Genomic DNA, 16,573 nt, shown 5'->3' with positions numbered 1-16,573 from the left:
AGTTTAATGCTTTTGGAAATGTTGCAGAATTCTGTCGAGTTTTTCTACATTTCTACAATCATTCTTTTCTTCTCTTTTCATTTCATACTCCTAACTGCACATTTATTGTCGAAAGTTAACACTACGTTCCTACCAAACTTCAACTGCAGTATAAAGGAGTTTCTCCCTGTCCAAAAAGAAACTGAAAATCAACAAGAACTTAAGTAAACAGCACTAATTTCACATATATATGTTCAAGCAGTTATAAATATTCATCAAGTTACAACACAGTGTTAATGACGAAGAAGAGGAGGAGTAGATGGTACTCCAAGAGTGATGTTAATCATAAGAAGCCTGGTGTTTACCAGACACTCGGCGTTAGCCAGATGGGTGTGAGGTCCGTACGTGACCATCTTGTGCTTATTCAGGTCTCCGCTTCTCTTCATTCCCTCCCACGGATAACCAACTGTTCTCCACCTGACCCATCGTCTGATTCGTTGAGTCGGGCAGCTAAATACATCTAAAACTTAACTATATTCCCAGTGTTTTTCCATTCTTTCACTACCCATTCTATGATCTTCTGTTCGTTACGTGGCTGTTTCATGATTTCTGACTGTTTCTCACTCAAGTTTCCTTGCACACTTTAAATAAATTAAAAATGTTCTCTTGTTTCTCTGCACAATATACATATCAAAGTGTCCGTCATTATTGTCCATCTCTTATTCTTATATATACTCGTCATCCACCAAATTAGACCTCTTCTCTCTACTTATTCACATTTCCTACTCTTATATTAACTTTTTTTCCTATTTGCTTTACGTCGCACCGACACAGATAGGTCTTACGGCGACGATGGGATAGAAAAGGCATAGGATTGGGAAGGAAGCAGCCGTGGTTAATTAAGGTACAGCCCCAGCATTCGCCTGGTGTGAAAATGGGAAATCACGGAAAACCATATATTAACTACTTGATTAATTCTAATAAACATGGTGAGGGTCTCCCTCTTCCTGCAGTCAGCCTTCATATCCTGTGCTTTAATATCTTTCATCCTTTTTATAATATTCCTCCAACACACTTCGTTCCTCCTTTCCCACTCCTTCTCCCAATAGTACTTTTAACCTTATCTATCCAGTGATGCCCATACTTACTCTTATATTGGGGCTGGTAAGCCGTCTGCAGGAGTAGACCGCCCCCACCCATTTTTATTCTTCTTCAATAACGCAGCACTCTCTTCATAATATCGAACTCTATGTATCATTACACATACAATTGGGAAGGCCCATTACAATTTTACTAAATCTGCTATCTGATTTAATGTATAACGTTCCCTTTCAACTTCCCATATTTCTACTCCATATAACACCGTACTTATTACCACTGCTTTAAACACCATTCTCCGAATATTATAATTGATACCCGGGAATTTATTTTCCAATGTCCTTATACCTGAAAGTGCTGCTAACCGCCTCCACTTTGCTTGTTTAATTTGCTCGAACCATTCATCATTCCTACTTATCCAAACACTCAAATACTCTAGTTTGTCAGTCTCCTCTATTTCCTCTCCTTTCATCACCTCTTTCCTCTTTGTTTTCCTTTTCCTACTTTTTCTGCATACCATCACCTTTTTCTTACTACTGTTTATTTTCATCGATCATTTACTAGCATACTCTGATACCTCATTTATACTTTTTTGTAAACCCCTCCTCTCATTGTCATCAATAAAACATCATCTGCAAATATCAAGCCTGGGATTTCCTTTTCTTTTAGTACAGGACAAGCCTGCTTCTCATCATGCCCTCCTAATATGTTATTTATAAATATAAAAAATAGAATTGGATATAATTTACAGCCCGGTTTTAAACCTGTATTTGACATGATTAAACTACTTACAACCCCTTCCTCTATTCTAATGCTACAATACACTTCCTCATATATGGCCTCAATCGCGCATCTCATCTTTTTTGAAATTCCCACCCTCCCCAATCTCTCAGATAGCACCCTCCTACTCACTGTATCAAAGGTCTTTTCAAAATCCATCGCTGCTATATACACATTCCTTCCTTCCTTCCTCACATATTTATCTATTATTCTCTTAACTATCATAACATTATCCATCATCCTCTCTGTCCGTTCCTAAAACCACTCTGATAAATCGATAGTATGGGAAACTCTTCCACCCAGTTTCTCAGTCTGTTTGTTAATATGCCCGTATACACCTTACTCAATAGTCTAATAAAGTTATGCCCCTGTAATTACTAGGATTATTCGTTATTCCTTTATTTTTATAAATAGGACATATAAATCCTTTTTTCCACTCCTTCGAAAATTCGGCACCTTTTAACACCTTGTTAAATAACTTTACTATACTCCCCCTCATTAGGCTGTTTTTTACAGCTTCTTTCCAAAACACATGTGGTATTCCATTACCAACCCCGCTGTCATATTTTTTTGCTTTTCCTAGCACTTTCAACACCTCTTCCCCTGATATTTCTTTATCCAGCTCATAGTTCCCTATTACTATCACACTCCCGATCTCCTTAGCCCATTTCCCTTCCTTCCACCCATCTTTCCCTCCTAACAGTTTACAAAAATATTTCACCCATGTTTCGTAGTTAATTTTAGATTTTACATAACTCTTCTCTCCCCTGTTAATTTTGTTGATTCTCTCCCGTACCTTCTCTCCTTGCTTGTTTTTACAATCGCTGTTAATCGCCTCTGTTTGTTCCTTCTTCCATAACTTTTTCCTTTCTATTATTTTTCCCTTGTACTCCCTCCTCAGCCTACAAAAAACCTCCCTCTCTCCCCTCCCCCATGCTTCCTGAACTCTCTTAGTGCCCTCATGACTACTTTCCTCAATTCCGTGCACTCCCCATTATACCAAACCTCTGCCTCTTCTATTTCCCTCTGTTTCTTTTTACCTCTGCTACCCTCTTAATGGGGTATTCTAATAGCTCTACAGCCTTATCCACATTATTACATCTCAAGGCTTCTTCACACCTTACCTTAATAATTTGGAAATCCTTTCTGTCCGTTTATATTTAGTAAGTCTCATACATCAGCAAACTGCAAGCATGTCAAATGAAATTTTTACGATCTGCTATGCAAAAAAACAAGAAGAGACAGAATTAGAAATGAGTACATTAGAAATGACATGCAAGTGACCTGTACGATGGAAGAAAGACTACGCATTGCACGGTTGAAATGGTTTGGGCATGTGCAAAGGATGGAAGAGACTAGAACCCCCAGACAGTACTTGGAAATGGCAGTACCTGGAGGGAGACCTGTTGGTTGTCCCAGAAGAAGGTAGCTGGACCAAATAAATGCAGACCTTATCATGAAAGGAACAACACTGCAGGACGTGAAAGGAGAGGAACTCTATAATGACAGAAACCGATGGAGGCATATTGTCCACAAGTCCTACCCGGCCTGCTGGAAGGATACCCAGGTGATGATAAAGTCTCATACCCTTTTCTCTACCCCTCCTTCCTAATCTCTCCCCTTCCCCATACTCTATTCTCCTCAGGTTAATAAATACCAGGGCATGGTGAGATTCAACCCAGGCAACTACCTCAATCTTATTTATTCTTGCCAACATGTCCTTTTTTTTTGCTGGTGGCTTTACGTCGCACTGACACAGACAGGTCTTATGGTGACGAAATAGGAAAGGGCTAGGAGTGGGAAGGAAGCAGCCATGGCCTGAATATAGGTACAGCCCCAGCATTTGCCTGGTGTGAAAATGGGAAAGCACGAAAAACCATCTTCAGCGCTGCCGACAGTGGGATTCGAGCTAACTATCTCCCAGATGCAAGCTCACAGCTGCACGCCCCAAACCGCACGGCTAACTCGCCCGGTAACATGTCCTCTGAGCTGATTATCAGATCAATAACACTACCTCCTTGCCTTGTAATGTAAGTCAACTTCCCATCCCTATCCCCAGTCTTCCAACCACCGAGCTCAATAGCTGCAGTCGCTTAAGTGCGGCCAGTATCCAGTAATCGGGAGATAGTGGGTTTGAGCCCCACTGTCGGCAGCCCTGAAGATGGTTTTCCGTGGTTTCCCATTTTCACACCAGGCAAATGCTGGGACTGTACCTAAGGCCACAGCCGCTTCCTTCCAATTCCTAGACCTTTCCTATCCCATCGTCGCCATAAGACATATCTGTGTCGGTGCGCGTAAAGCCAAAAAAAAAAAAAAAAAAAAAAGTCTTCCAACCGTTCAGAATGTACAGATTACCTGCCGAGCATAGTACCCGCAGTTTCTGCCTATAACATTGTCTCCCTATATCTTCACTCCGTCTCTCTCCCCTCAATACTTCCTTCCCCTCTTTGTTGTATACTGGATTTAAACTACCTATTCTTGCATTCCCCTCTCCCATCAATATCATCCCATCCTCCTCATACTTCTCACTGATCCCACTAATTTCCTCTGTCAGCTCCTCAAAAAATTTATCATTAGCATATGTCGATCCCCTCGGGTGGTTATAAAGAAAAGCCAGGCATACCTCTTTTGCCTCCCCACTTTCCATCTTAAACCTATTCCAAATCACCTCCATCTCATTTTCTATTTCTTCAATTAATTTGCATATTTCTTCCTTTATTAATAATGTTATTCCCCATGGATTTCTTCCCCTCCTGCCCTGTTTCCTTTTCGTTCTGTTCCTTACCACAAACCTCTTCCACGATAGACTCTTCCCTACTTCTAACCACGTCTCCAAGAGGGCCACGATATCAAAACTCTCCACTAATTTTACCACCTCCCCGGTACACCACCTCCCTGTTACCCATCTTGCTTATCACCCTTTCAATATTTACAAAACCAGGAGAGTTGGCCGTGCGGTTAGGAGCGTGCAGCTGTGAGCTCGCATCTGGGAGATAGTGGGTTCGAATCCCACTGTCGGCAGCCCTGAAAATGGTTTTCCGTGGTTTCCCATTTTCACACCAGGCAAATGCTGGGGCTGTACCTTAATTAAAGCCATGGCCGATTCCTTCCCATTCCTAGGCCGTTTTTGTCAAATCGTCGCCATAAGACCTATCTGCGTCGGTGCGACGTAAAGCGACTAGCGACTAGCAAAAAAAAAAAATTTACAAAACCCAGCATTTACCTGGTGTGAAAATGGGAAACCATGGAAAACAATCTTCAAGGCTGCCGACAGTGAGGTTCAAGCCCTCTATCTCCCGAATACTGGCTACTGGCTGCACGTAAGCGACTGCAGCTATCAAGCTTTGTGGTTTACTATGTTAATACCCCCAAAATAGTATTGTCCCGTGAAAATGCAGTTCACTTGGTGTATTCAGAATCTGCTGTGGTTTCAGAGGTTTCATTAGAAGTTAATTTTAATTCAATGTTTCAGTTTTGTTGATAAGCCACTTGATTTATAGTTTAAATTCTCTCTGAGAACTGGTGAGTAATTCTGAGGGTTTGTCATCAGTTCTCAGTGCCTTGATCCTATTTAGGTCTCTCAAAGTTCTGTCGAATTCTGACCTTAAAATTAGATCTCCTACTTTATCAGTATGGACAGCCTCTTCTCGTTCCAGAACCATATCATCTACTTCTTTACCTTGATACAACTGTTGGATATGTTCCTGCCATTTTTCTGCCTTGTCTTCTTTCACTGGAAGTGGTTTTCCATCAGAGCTCTTATTATTCATACACCTAGTTTAAAATTCACTAAGTACACTTTCTCAATCATGCTCAGTTTTATGTACAGGCACACAACAAATGTACCCCTTGGTAACAGGGACAAAGCAACAAAGGAAGTGATCAAAAACTTGATGCGATACTGAAAGCCCTCTGGGAAATATTTGTGCTGCTATCTTGTGCGTGTTTCTAGGAAATTATTTAGTACCAAACACTATGGGAAAAGCTAATAAATACAAATATACGCTGAGTGGCCCAAAGTCACGGGAAGGGGTGTCCCATTAGAAAATGTGCCGTGTATGATCCCTGAGCGTTTGCGGCTAGCTGCGGCGTTGCTGAGCTGTCTGTCACAGACACCAGTGTCATGAAGAGGCAACACGTCCCGAGTTAACTGACCTGAACGAACGGACATCACGTTGCCTCCGCAGAACCATACTGGGCGCTCAACGGGCTACTGTGAGTCAGTTCACCACCCAGTTGAATTTTGGGAGTCAGGAACCCATTTCTATCAGGATTTTAAGGAGGCAACTGCACAGCATAGGCTTCACCACCCGACAACCAACTCGTGTGCCTTTGCTGACACCTCGATACAGAGCTCAACGATATACATGGGCCCGTGAACATCGGCAATGGACCATGGAACAGTGGCAGCTTGTGGTATGGTCCGATGTATTCCGGTTCCAGTTTCATTGAGCTGATGGGTGCGCGAGAGTGTGGTGTATGCCTCATGAAGCTATGGATCCTGCATGTCAACAAGGTTGTGTCCGGGTGGAAGGTCGCTCAGTTCTGGTCTGAGCGGCATTCTCATGGTCGCAATTAGGGCCCGTTGTGCGGCTGCAGGGAGTACTGACAGGTGCACGTTATGTGGACATTCTTTCAGACCATCTGCATCCCTTTCTGGCCCTAGAGTACCGTGATGGAGATGCCATGTTTCAACAGGACAATGCACCATTTCACTGCTCTGTAGTGGCACGCAGGTGGTTGGAGGAGCAATCCAGTGAAGTTACTACGATGGATTAGCCCTCTTGATCCCCCAATCATAATCTAATCGAGCATTTGTACGACGCTGTCGATGCTGGTGTACATTCCATGAACCCCGCACCAACCACACAAGACCAATTGTGCGTAGCAGTGCAAGATGCGCAGGTCTAGATCCCTCCAAAATGATTCCAACACTTTGTATAGTCGATGCCTCGCCATATTGCTGCCTTTTCGAGGGCTCGCGGAGGAGCAACTTGTTATTAACATCCCATTCTGTGTCTTCCTATGTGACTTTCGGCCACTCAGTGTATTATTGATGACCTAAAAAGAAGCAAATTCAGCAATTTTCTAAGAATCCGCCCGGACGCAGGAAAAATCCACGCGAAAGAGGACACGTCTCATCACCCTACCTCAAGCTGATTTGCCTTGTCTTTTTTAATGTTTTTAATTTTTACAGTTGGCTTTACGTCACACTGACACAGATAGGTCTTATGGTGATGATGGTACAGGAAAGTGTTATGAGTGGGAAGGAGGCGGCCGTGGCCTTAATTAAGGTACAACTCCAGCATTTGCCTAGTGTTACTTTATATGGTCTAAATTTCCGATTTCTTTTTTTCCCCTGTGCAGTAAAATATGAAGCATTGGCTTGTGCAAGCTTCCTTAAGGATTTCCTCGGGGATTGCTCTAATCATTTTTGAATATCCTAGAGCTTTTCAACCATTAACACTCTGTTCCCCAACAACTTTCTGATCTAACACCGAACCCACACATTCAGATTTATTCACAATTTTCTTATTCCATTGTGGGTTGGGACACTCACACTGAGAAACTCCTCACTGAATTCCCTTCTTACTTTTCCAGTAAATCGTGCTTTTAAAATCTGCAACACACAAAAATATGCTGTTCAGTAATCATTTGTTAAGGCATCAACTGAAAATCCATCACTTATACAAAGCAAAGAGCAGATACGTGCACACTATCTTTACGTCAGCTCAGGCTGTCGGCAGGCAAGCTGGGTCAGCTGTGCGTATTATAACTGTGCGTCATTGGGAAGACCCTGTTCATTTTCTGCCAGCTGGTTGCAGAAATATATGGATAGTGCGGAAATATTGCCCTGTACATGCTTAGTATCAACTATCTCCATCCTTTTAGTTCACCAACAGGGTTGCTAATGGCAACAAACGCCATTTAAAAATTGAAATTTTTGCCACAAAATTTGGTACAATTTTCTTGGAATGTTACTTAATGAATCATCATTCTTTTATTTAAGTTAGTAACATTCGTACGTATGCAAAAATTATTTTAATATGTTAAATAGGCTATTATTTTCCCCCTAAAAATTTGGAGGTGTTTGGAATATTGCCATACTATTTATATTTTAGAGAAAAATGTACGTTTTTCAGATTGTGGTGCATGTAAGTGCTTAAAGAAGTGTGCTGAGTTTGATTTCTCTAGCTCTTACGGTTCCTGTGATGTACCTAAAGATTAAAAATGCCATTTTTAGAAATGTGATGTTAGCTGACAACTGAAGGGAGATGTTAATGTTGTTGCCATGTTTCAGTAGCCATTTACTATGAACTTTAGTTGCAGAAATGTAAGTTACACATATTATGAATTTTTTGGTTTCAGGAAGACTTACTGTATTCAAAGAAGTGTAAATTAAAAATGTGAATTTTAGTGACTTCTCATATCGAGGTGTTCTTAGTAATTGCATCTATAGTGTAATAACCTCTTGTTTCCCCGTTGTGATTGTTCCACCTTTTGTGTTTGCAGAGGCTGCAGAAATAATGCGTGAAATATGTTTAGCAGTGAAATACCTACACAATATGAATATTGCTCACAGAGATTTAAAACCTGAAAATCTTCTTTATACAACACCTGGTAAGTATTGATCATTTTATTAATTTATTTTATTTTTGCCTTTCTTTTCATTGTTTTTGAAATTGTACATATCTTAATGAATGTTTTTAATGGCAAAGTCTAAAGTACCTGACTCGTTTGTGATGAATATGTATATTTTGCTGCCTCATGTCATAAGGTGTGAAGCACAAGCAGCTGCTCTATTAACAGTGAGGAAGATCGTTGCCATAAGACCTATCTGTGTCGGTGCGAAGTAAAGCAAAATAGAAAAAAAAGAAAAAAAAAACAGTGAGGAAGTTGTGATTGTGATTACTGTTTGCCCACAAGAAAGCTAACTGCTAGAGCATTTTATAGAAATGTGATTAGTCAGATACATAATAATTACCCTCTGTGGGTGGGGGATGCAGATGAAGAGTACATCCATGGTATCCCCTGCCTGGTGTAAGAGGCAACTAAGAGGGGCGACCAAGGGATGATCAAATTAGAACCATGATACTACTTGTAATTAGTACCACCACACAGGGTTGAGGGTTGAGAATCAGATACAGGAAAATCAGTTTGGTTTCAGAAGTGGAAGGTCAACAATAGAGCCCATTTTCATTATGAAACAATTAATGGAAAAGCAATGGGAGTACAGGAATTATATACTGATGACATTCATTGACATTTAAAAGGCATATGACAGTGTCCCCAGGACTAAAGTTTGGGATAGTCTGGTGCAAAAAAGGAATTGGACAAGGATTAATAAAAATGATCATGGCATTGTACAAGGAATGTTGTAGTTGCGTGCAAACACAAGTTGTCAGGACAAGTTGGTTCAAAATACAGTAGAAGTCTGTTGTAGCGAGAATTCATAACAGCGAAAAATTTACTCGCTATAGCGGATTGTCGTTATACCCGATTTTTGTATGAAATTCGGAAAAAAACCATACACATTAAAATCGGTATGAAACGGCTATCAGTTTGCTCAAAACTTGCATTTCTGCGGATGATATCCACTCTATGGATTACTTGTTTGTTATTTTTCGTGGAAGTGTGTATTTAATTTCACTCTGAAAAATTATAGTACCGTATTTCTCCAAATCCAAGACAAACCCCATTTTTTCCTTCAAAAAATTTAAATCAGGCTCAAAAAATGCTTTGTAAAATCATATGCCTTTGTTGTATAGTACGCTTTTTTAGACGCCGAACGTTGGCTTTCATTATGCCGTTTTTTGCGGCTGTACAATTAATTATTCTTTATTTCCGCGGGTTTAATAACCACTAATTTAAAATTGACATCATAATACTAAAGAGAACCCGTTGAAAATTTGCCGGCAATACCTCTTCCATGCGTTTTTACAATACGACGATCCAGATATAACCGTCTACCGTTATACGAGTTTATTGCACCGCGCTATGGCAATTCTGCCCTTGAGCTTTTTGTGCACATACCTTACATTCCATCTTCGACATCTTTAAAGCGTCCTTGTTGCGGACCACTGAATGCATTTTTTGTACAGTACGCATTTTTCAGCTATCTTTGTCTTCACGCTAACATCAAATATGGCTTTAGTTAGTCCTATACCGTATTTTCTTGCGGCTGCACAATTTCCGAGTGTTTAAAAACTATTAACTTAAAATTGGCATCATAATATCGACGAGAACCCGTTGATAATTTGCCGGCAATACCTGTTGCACGTATTTTTACAATACGACTATCCATCTTGAAAATGTTCCTGCTGTCTATAAAACTTAAGTTTACTAAGTGTCAGGTACGGTAGACGTGTTATAAAACTCTGCCACTGAGTAGCCGTGGCCTTTCTAAGAATTCGAAGGCTCGCACATTTTGATCCCATTCTGCAGATTTGAGAAACGTTTTTGTACAGGCTAATAGAACGTAATTCTCTCTTCAGTAGGTATTTCCCATGATCCAGTGACGTTACGCACAGGCACTGTACAACCGGTTGTCACGGCTAGCAATGTATAATAAAGAGGCAGTCGTTTATTTTCAACGAGTTTTTTGTGTGCGTGCGCGTGCGGTGGTGAAAAGCAGCAGCGTGGTTACTGCGGTAGTTGCCAGTGGTATTTGTTACTATCAGGCCGCGAATGCAAGACAACCCTTGATTTTTCGCATTAGATTCTGACAAAAAAACAAAAAAACAAATTTTAAAAAACGCCGCTTCGTATTAGGAGAAATACGGTATCACTCCAGAGACTTATATGGTGAACATTTCAGTTTTCTTCTTCAAACGGCGTCACCTAATCTAACTGCATATGTATCATGAAGACATATTTCAAACACATGTAGAGAAATTTCCATGTGAATAGCCTTTCCGAAATTTAACTAGACGCGATAAAATATGAACTATCCTCTGAAATCAGCAATTTACTCTGCCATATCTTGAGGTGTATCACATTCTTACTTAATTTCAGTATATAACATTAAAATTAAGCGATCGTTTACTTCAGCCTTTATTTTTAACAAGTTGACAACTGCTATCAGCCACGTTATTTACGCATTTATTGTGAAAACGTGTTATCCTATTTCATTTCGAATTTTCGTTAGAGAACAGCAGTCGACGGGTATTATTAATCGACTCCAACATCGCCTTCGAATGTCTACGAGAGAGCTTGCAAATGCACATAGCGAGAAAACTACTGTATACCATACCGAAGATGATCGATTGCATTTTGTGGCAAACGTTTCAGTTTTCTTATTCAAAACAGTGTCACCTATCCTAACTGAACCATACTATATTTACTATGAAAACACGCTTCAAGCGCCAGTAGAGAAATTATAATCTTCTCGCTATAAATTTACACGATAATTGCCTTTCCGTAATTTAACCAGAAGCGAGAAAATATAAACTAATCTCTGAAATCAATTATGCACTCTGCCATATCTCGAGGTGTTGGCCTATCCCATTCTTACTTAATTACAGTATTTTGCATTCAAATTAAGTGATCGTTTAGTCGGCCTTTAATTTTAACGAGTTAACAACTGTTGATTCACAATTAAGTATTTATTTTCCACCTAGTCGATACAATGATTGCTTAAGGCAATTTTTAATGGTCAAAAGTGGTACATGTTTCGTATATTATCAACATCTTCAGCCACATAACACTGTTTAGATGAAAAATGTATAAAATTGACAAAGTAATGCTTTAGAGGAAGTGTCCTTAAAATTAACATAAGATTGACAAGATTAAAACAAATAAATAACTCAAGAGAAAATATATAAATTATTTCTACAATAGAAAGCAGTCGTCAAGGAAACACTTGTACAATATTCCATAGAGAAATTGTCCTAATAAATATTCTTTTCTTAATAATTCATGAAAAAAGATCAATTTATAAATTAAAAATTATACAATTTATAACTAATTATCGAAATGAAGAAATCCTGATATCACAGTGCGGCTCTTATTATTAATGTAGATGAAGATATAACTAATTCCTAGTTGTCAAATCTTATTAAGCCTGCTTTCCTTTGGAACAGTAACTCCTGTCATTCTTTCACAGTTTTGCGCCGGGTGTAATATTGATGATGCGTTCTTCCTTGCTCTTGCACCTGAGGAGGTGGAGGAGCGGGGGATATAGGTGTGTCAAGAACTTCCTTGCTGTCACCTATAGCTTCAACTGAGGAGGAATAAGTTGTAGGGCTATCTGTAGGAGGAGAAATTCCAATTCTTTTTTCGTGATCCTTCTCAAGCATTTTCAAATATACTAGAATTTGATAATATAATGGATTCTTATATTCTACAGCCTCATTAAGGTTATCATTTTTCTTTACAAGTTGGTCTAGATGAATGTATAGGTCTTCATATGTGTTCATTAAGCTGCCCTTTTTTAACTTTTTTATGATGGTCAGGTCTTGTTCTATGTTGGTAAATTTATGACCTGTGGCAGTCATGTGTGATCCCATTGCTGAGAATCTTCTATGTTTTTCAGCATTCACATGTTCCAAATATCTAACTTTAAAATTGCGGCCAGATTGTCCTATGTATGTATTCTTACATTCAAAGCATGTGAGTTTATATATTCCGGAATCAAAAAATTTATCTTTTTTCGAGAGATTTATTGTATCATGGTTGAAAATACTATGTTTCATGTTGTTATTGGTGGAAAATGCAATTTTAAAATTTTTTCTCTTAAATAAATTTGTTATTACATGAATGTTTGGATTATTATATGTGAACTTGATATATTTTTCAGTTTTGCTTCTCCGAAAATTTATTAATTATTTTATCAATCATGTTATTTTTAATTTATAAATTGATCTTTTTTCATGAATTATTAAGAAAAGAATATTTATTAGGACAATTTCTCTATGGAATATTGTACAAGTGTTTCCTTGACGACTGCTTTCTATTGTAGAAATAATTTATATATTTTCTCTTGAGTTATTTGTTTGTTTTAATCTTGTCAATCTTATGTTAATTTTAAGGACACTTCCTCTAAAGCATTACTTTGTCAATTTTATACATTTTTCATCTAAACAGTGTTATGTGGCTGAAGATGTTGATAATATACGAAACATGTACCACTTTTGACCATTAAAAATTGCCTTAAGCAATCATTGTATCGACTAGGTGGAAAATAAATACTTAATTGTGAATCTATTGTAGTGCGATACGGACCATGAAGCTGATTTTATGTAATTAACAACTGTTATCGGACACGTTATTTTACGCATTTATTATGAAATATGCCCTCTTTCATTTCGAATTTTCGCTACGGAACAGCAGTCGACGGGTATTACTAATCGACTCCGACATCGCCTTCAAATGTTGACGAGAGAACTCGCTAGTGGAAATAGCGAGGGAACGATACCTAAGGTAATCGGTTGTATGCAACATAATTGCTGGGTGCATAAATACCAGTAATGGAAAAAATCGTGCCCGCTTAATCACTCGTAATAACTGATGCGTCTGTGATAGGACTCTCGCTGTAACCGAAGATTAATACACAGTTTAATATAAGAATTTTGAAAGGACAGCAAAATATTGTCGTTATAGCGGATTTCTCGTTATATGTCGTACTCGCTGTAGCGGACTTCTACTGTAACTAGTGGGCTGAGACAGGGAAGTGTTCTATCACCAATCCTGTTTACAATAGTAATAGAAGACATCATGAGAACAGCAAAAGCAGCATATGGAGGAAGAGAAATGAACATGTTGTTATTTGCAGATGATATTGTGATTTGGGGAGAAGACGACAGGAAGGTTCAAGAACAGTTGGCTGTGGTGAATGGGAAAATCGAAGAATGTGGATTGGAAATAAGTGTAGAAAAGAGTCAAACTCTTGTTATGACTAGAGGGGAGAAAGAAGGGAAAGGTCAGATTAGCCTTGCAGACAAGCCCCTAGAAGTTGTGGAAACGTTTAAATACCTGGGGTGTGAATTAATGGAGAATGCTTGACTGGATGATGAGATTAGCAAGAGGATCCAAGCTGGAAGTAGATACATGTTATGGGGCAAAGATGTGCCGATGGAAGCAAAGGAGACTATGTACAAGATGTGTTACGTACCCATAACAACTTACGGAGCAGAAACTTGGACAATAACAAAGAAGGATGAGAGTCGAATGCAGACAGCCGAAATGAAGTTCTTGAGGAGTATGATACAGAAGAGTAGAAGAAACAAAATAAGGAAAGAGAAAATCCCAGAAGGAATTGGAGTGGGGAAAAAAAAAATATATATATATAGAATAGAGAAGAGCCGACTAAAATGGTTTGGGCACATAAAGTGAATGAGTGATGAAAGAATGCCAAAAAAGGTGATGGAAATGCAAATGCAAGGAAGGAGAGGCTGTGGACGACCACGATTGAGATGGAAGGACACAATCCAACGCAGTATTATAGGAAGAAACATGGACTGGGACACAATGTTGGAGGAGTCTGTCTGTCTTCAAGAGGCTTAAGAAAGCTAAAAGCTGTATTATGCACGTCCTATCGAGCCACTCTTCTAACAACAATTGAATGGGAGGTGATAGAAAGCATGATAGTGTGTCTTTCGACCAAAGAAAGTGGAGAGGAACCATATTTGCCTCTCTCCGGCTACAACTGCATAAAGGGAAATGATGATGATGATGATGATGATGATGATAGTTGATGAAATAGCACATATTTCATCTTCAAGAGGCTTAAGAAAGCTAAAAGCTGTATTATGCACGTCCTATCGAGCCACTCTTCTAACAACAATTGAATGGGAGGTGATAGAAAGCATGATAGTGTGTCTTGAGCCATGCTTAGAAATATCAGACCTCCTTGGTGGTAGCAAATATGTGACAGGTAATGTTATATTGCCTGCGGTAACACATGTGAAATTATCTTTATGTTGCTCTGATGTTGATCCTGGGTACATAGCTGGATTTAAAAGGATTCTTGTAGAAGATTTAAAGGCTAGGATAGATGATTGGTGTAATATGAAGAGATATCAGGAAGCTACTGCCCTTGATCCTAGATTTAAATATCTTAGATGTATTGCAAAAAAGGACAAGGAATCCCCATGGAAAAGGATTTCGGAGAGAGACGTGGATGGAGTAAATGTTCCAGTAAAACCATGCAGGAAGAAGAGGAAATTGAAGTTGGAAACTGTCGAAATGAACAGGATTCTGGTCATGCCATTTCGGTTTCTAGTTTGACACCACTTATGGTGGAGACTGCAGTCTGCGAGTTGTTCGTGAAACTAGAAGGTGACATCGCAGACCTTCTGCAATGGTGGAAAATACATTCAGTCCAGCTTCCACATCTCGTACTCATAGTGAAAAATTGCTTTGTATTCCAGGTACTTCAGTTCTTTGTGAGAGAGTGTTCAGTGATGCTGGGAATATTGTTACTAGGAGAAAGGCAGCTGTTAGTTCTGAACGTCAACGTACTGACATGTCTGAAGTCCTGGAGCAAAGAGGTGTGGCTGCAATAATCAACTTCACAGTTTCAAACTTTAATAATAATAATAATGTTATTTGTTTTACGTCCCACTAACTACTTTTTAAGGTCTTTGGAGACGCCGAGGTGCCGGAATTTAGTCCTGCAGGAGTTCTTTTACGTGCCAGTAAATCTACTGACACGGGGCTGTCGTATTTGAGCACCTTCAAATACCACTGGACTGAGCGAGGATCGAACCTGCCAAGTTGGGGTTAGAAGATCAACGCCTTAACCGTCTGAGCCACTCAGCCCGGCAGTTTCAAACTTTTGTACCATGAAATCATCAATATTGATGTATACACTGTGACGTACCCACTGTTGCCCACAGATGTGTGACAAAATTGTGATGTGGCGGGTCACCTTAATTTTAATATAAATAAATAATATCTCAATATTTCTCTAAAAACAATATCCCATGGGCGCCAGCCTTCAAGCTTATGGCTTGAAAACTATAGTTGATAATTAATAATAATAATAATAAAAACTCCCAGGGGTGTGGTGACGGAACACTAACCATTAAGTACACTAACTTGGAAGTTAAGGATCATTAATAATAATTTCAAAAAATACTAATTAAAACAGCCATTTATTAGGATGAAAAATGTGACATAACGGCATATTAACGGAATCTGAACTTACAGAAGCAAAAGAAAAATTGAATGAAATAAACTCTGTGAAATGAACTGTTATGTGGAGACTTGGAGTAATTTATGCCATTAGCTCACCATTTGTAGACTCTGTTATCTGGATACAATCTATGTAGCAACCGATGTTTCATGGACCTCTCGTACAGGCGGCGTCATCTCTTGTTGTGGATTCCAGTCCTACTGCTGCTTTGTGCATAGTACAGGGTGTCTGAGAAGTCCCTGTACCCCTAGTTTCATACGTTTCATATTATTATTTTGTTATATTATGGCATGGACAATTCAGTTTGTATAATTGCTGAATTCAATAATTGTTTTATTGGTAATGGTATCCCTGCTGCTAGTGTTGTTTGTCAGTCTCATTTCAGTTGTTAAGTCTTGGCGGACGTGAGCGGACACAGCTACACTGTTGAGGAGCGATTAGTGGCGTGTGTTTGGGTGCACGAACGAACACATACGGGGCAAACAATGACAGTGATAATGAGTGCTTTGGCAAATCCCCACCTCGTAAAGCTACTCTGCTTGATTGGGAAGAACGTGCATTTGCTTCAGGCAGTGTCAA

General features: G+C 39.2%; 1 protein-coding gene across 2 annotated transcripts in view; it reads left to right on the top strand.

Moving 5' to 3' along the window:
* MAPk-Ak2 (MAP kinase-activated protein kinase 2) overlaps positions 1-16,573 on the top strand; it is a 240,422-nt gene that overhangs the window by 147,666 nt on the left and 76,183 nt on the right. For both annotated transcript variants that reach the window (XM_067140598.2, XM_068226149.1), the window contains one exon: positions 8,371-8,478. In XM_067140598.2, the coding sequence (XP_066996699.1) occupies positions 8,371-8,478 (108 nt within the window). The remainder of the gene's footprint in view (positions 1-8,370; positions 8,479-16,573) is intronic.

This window comes from Anabrus simplex, chromosome 2 (genome assembly GCF_040414725.1).
Source record: "Anabrus simplex isolate iqAnaSimp1 chromosome 2, ASM4041472v1, whole genome shotgun sequence".
In the NCBI taxonomy this organism is placed as follows: Eukaryota; Metazoa; Arthropoda; class Insecta; order Orthoptera; family Tettigoniidae; genus Anabrus; species Anabrus simplex.
Note: the sequence above shows the minus strand (reverse complement) of the source record. Positions and strands in the feature narration are given on the sequence as shown.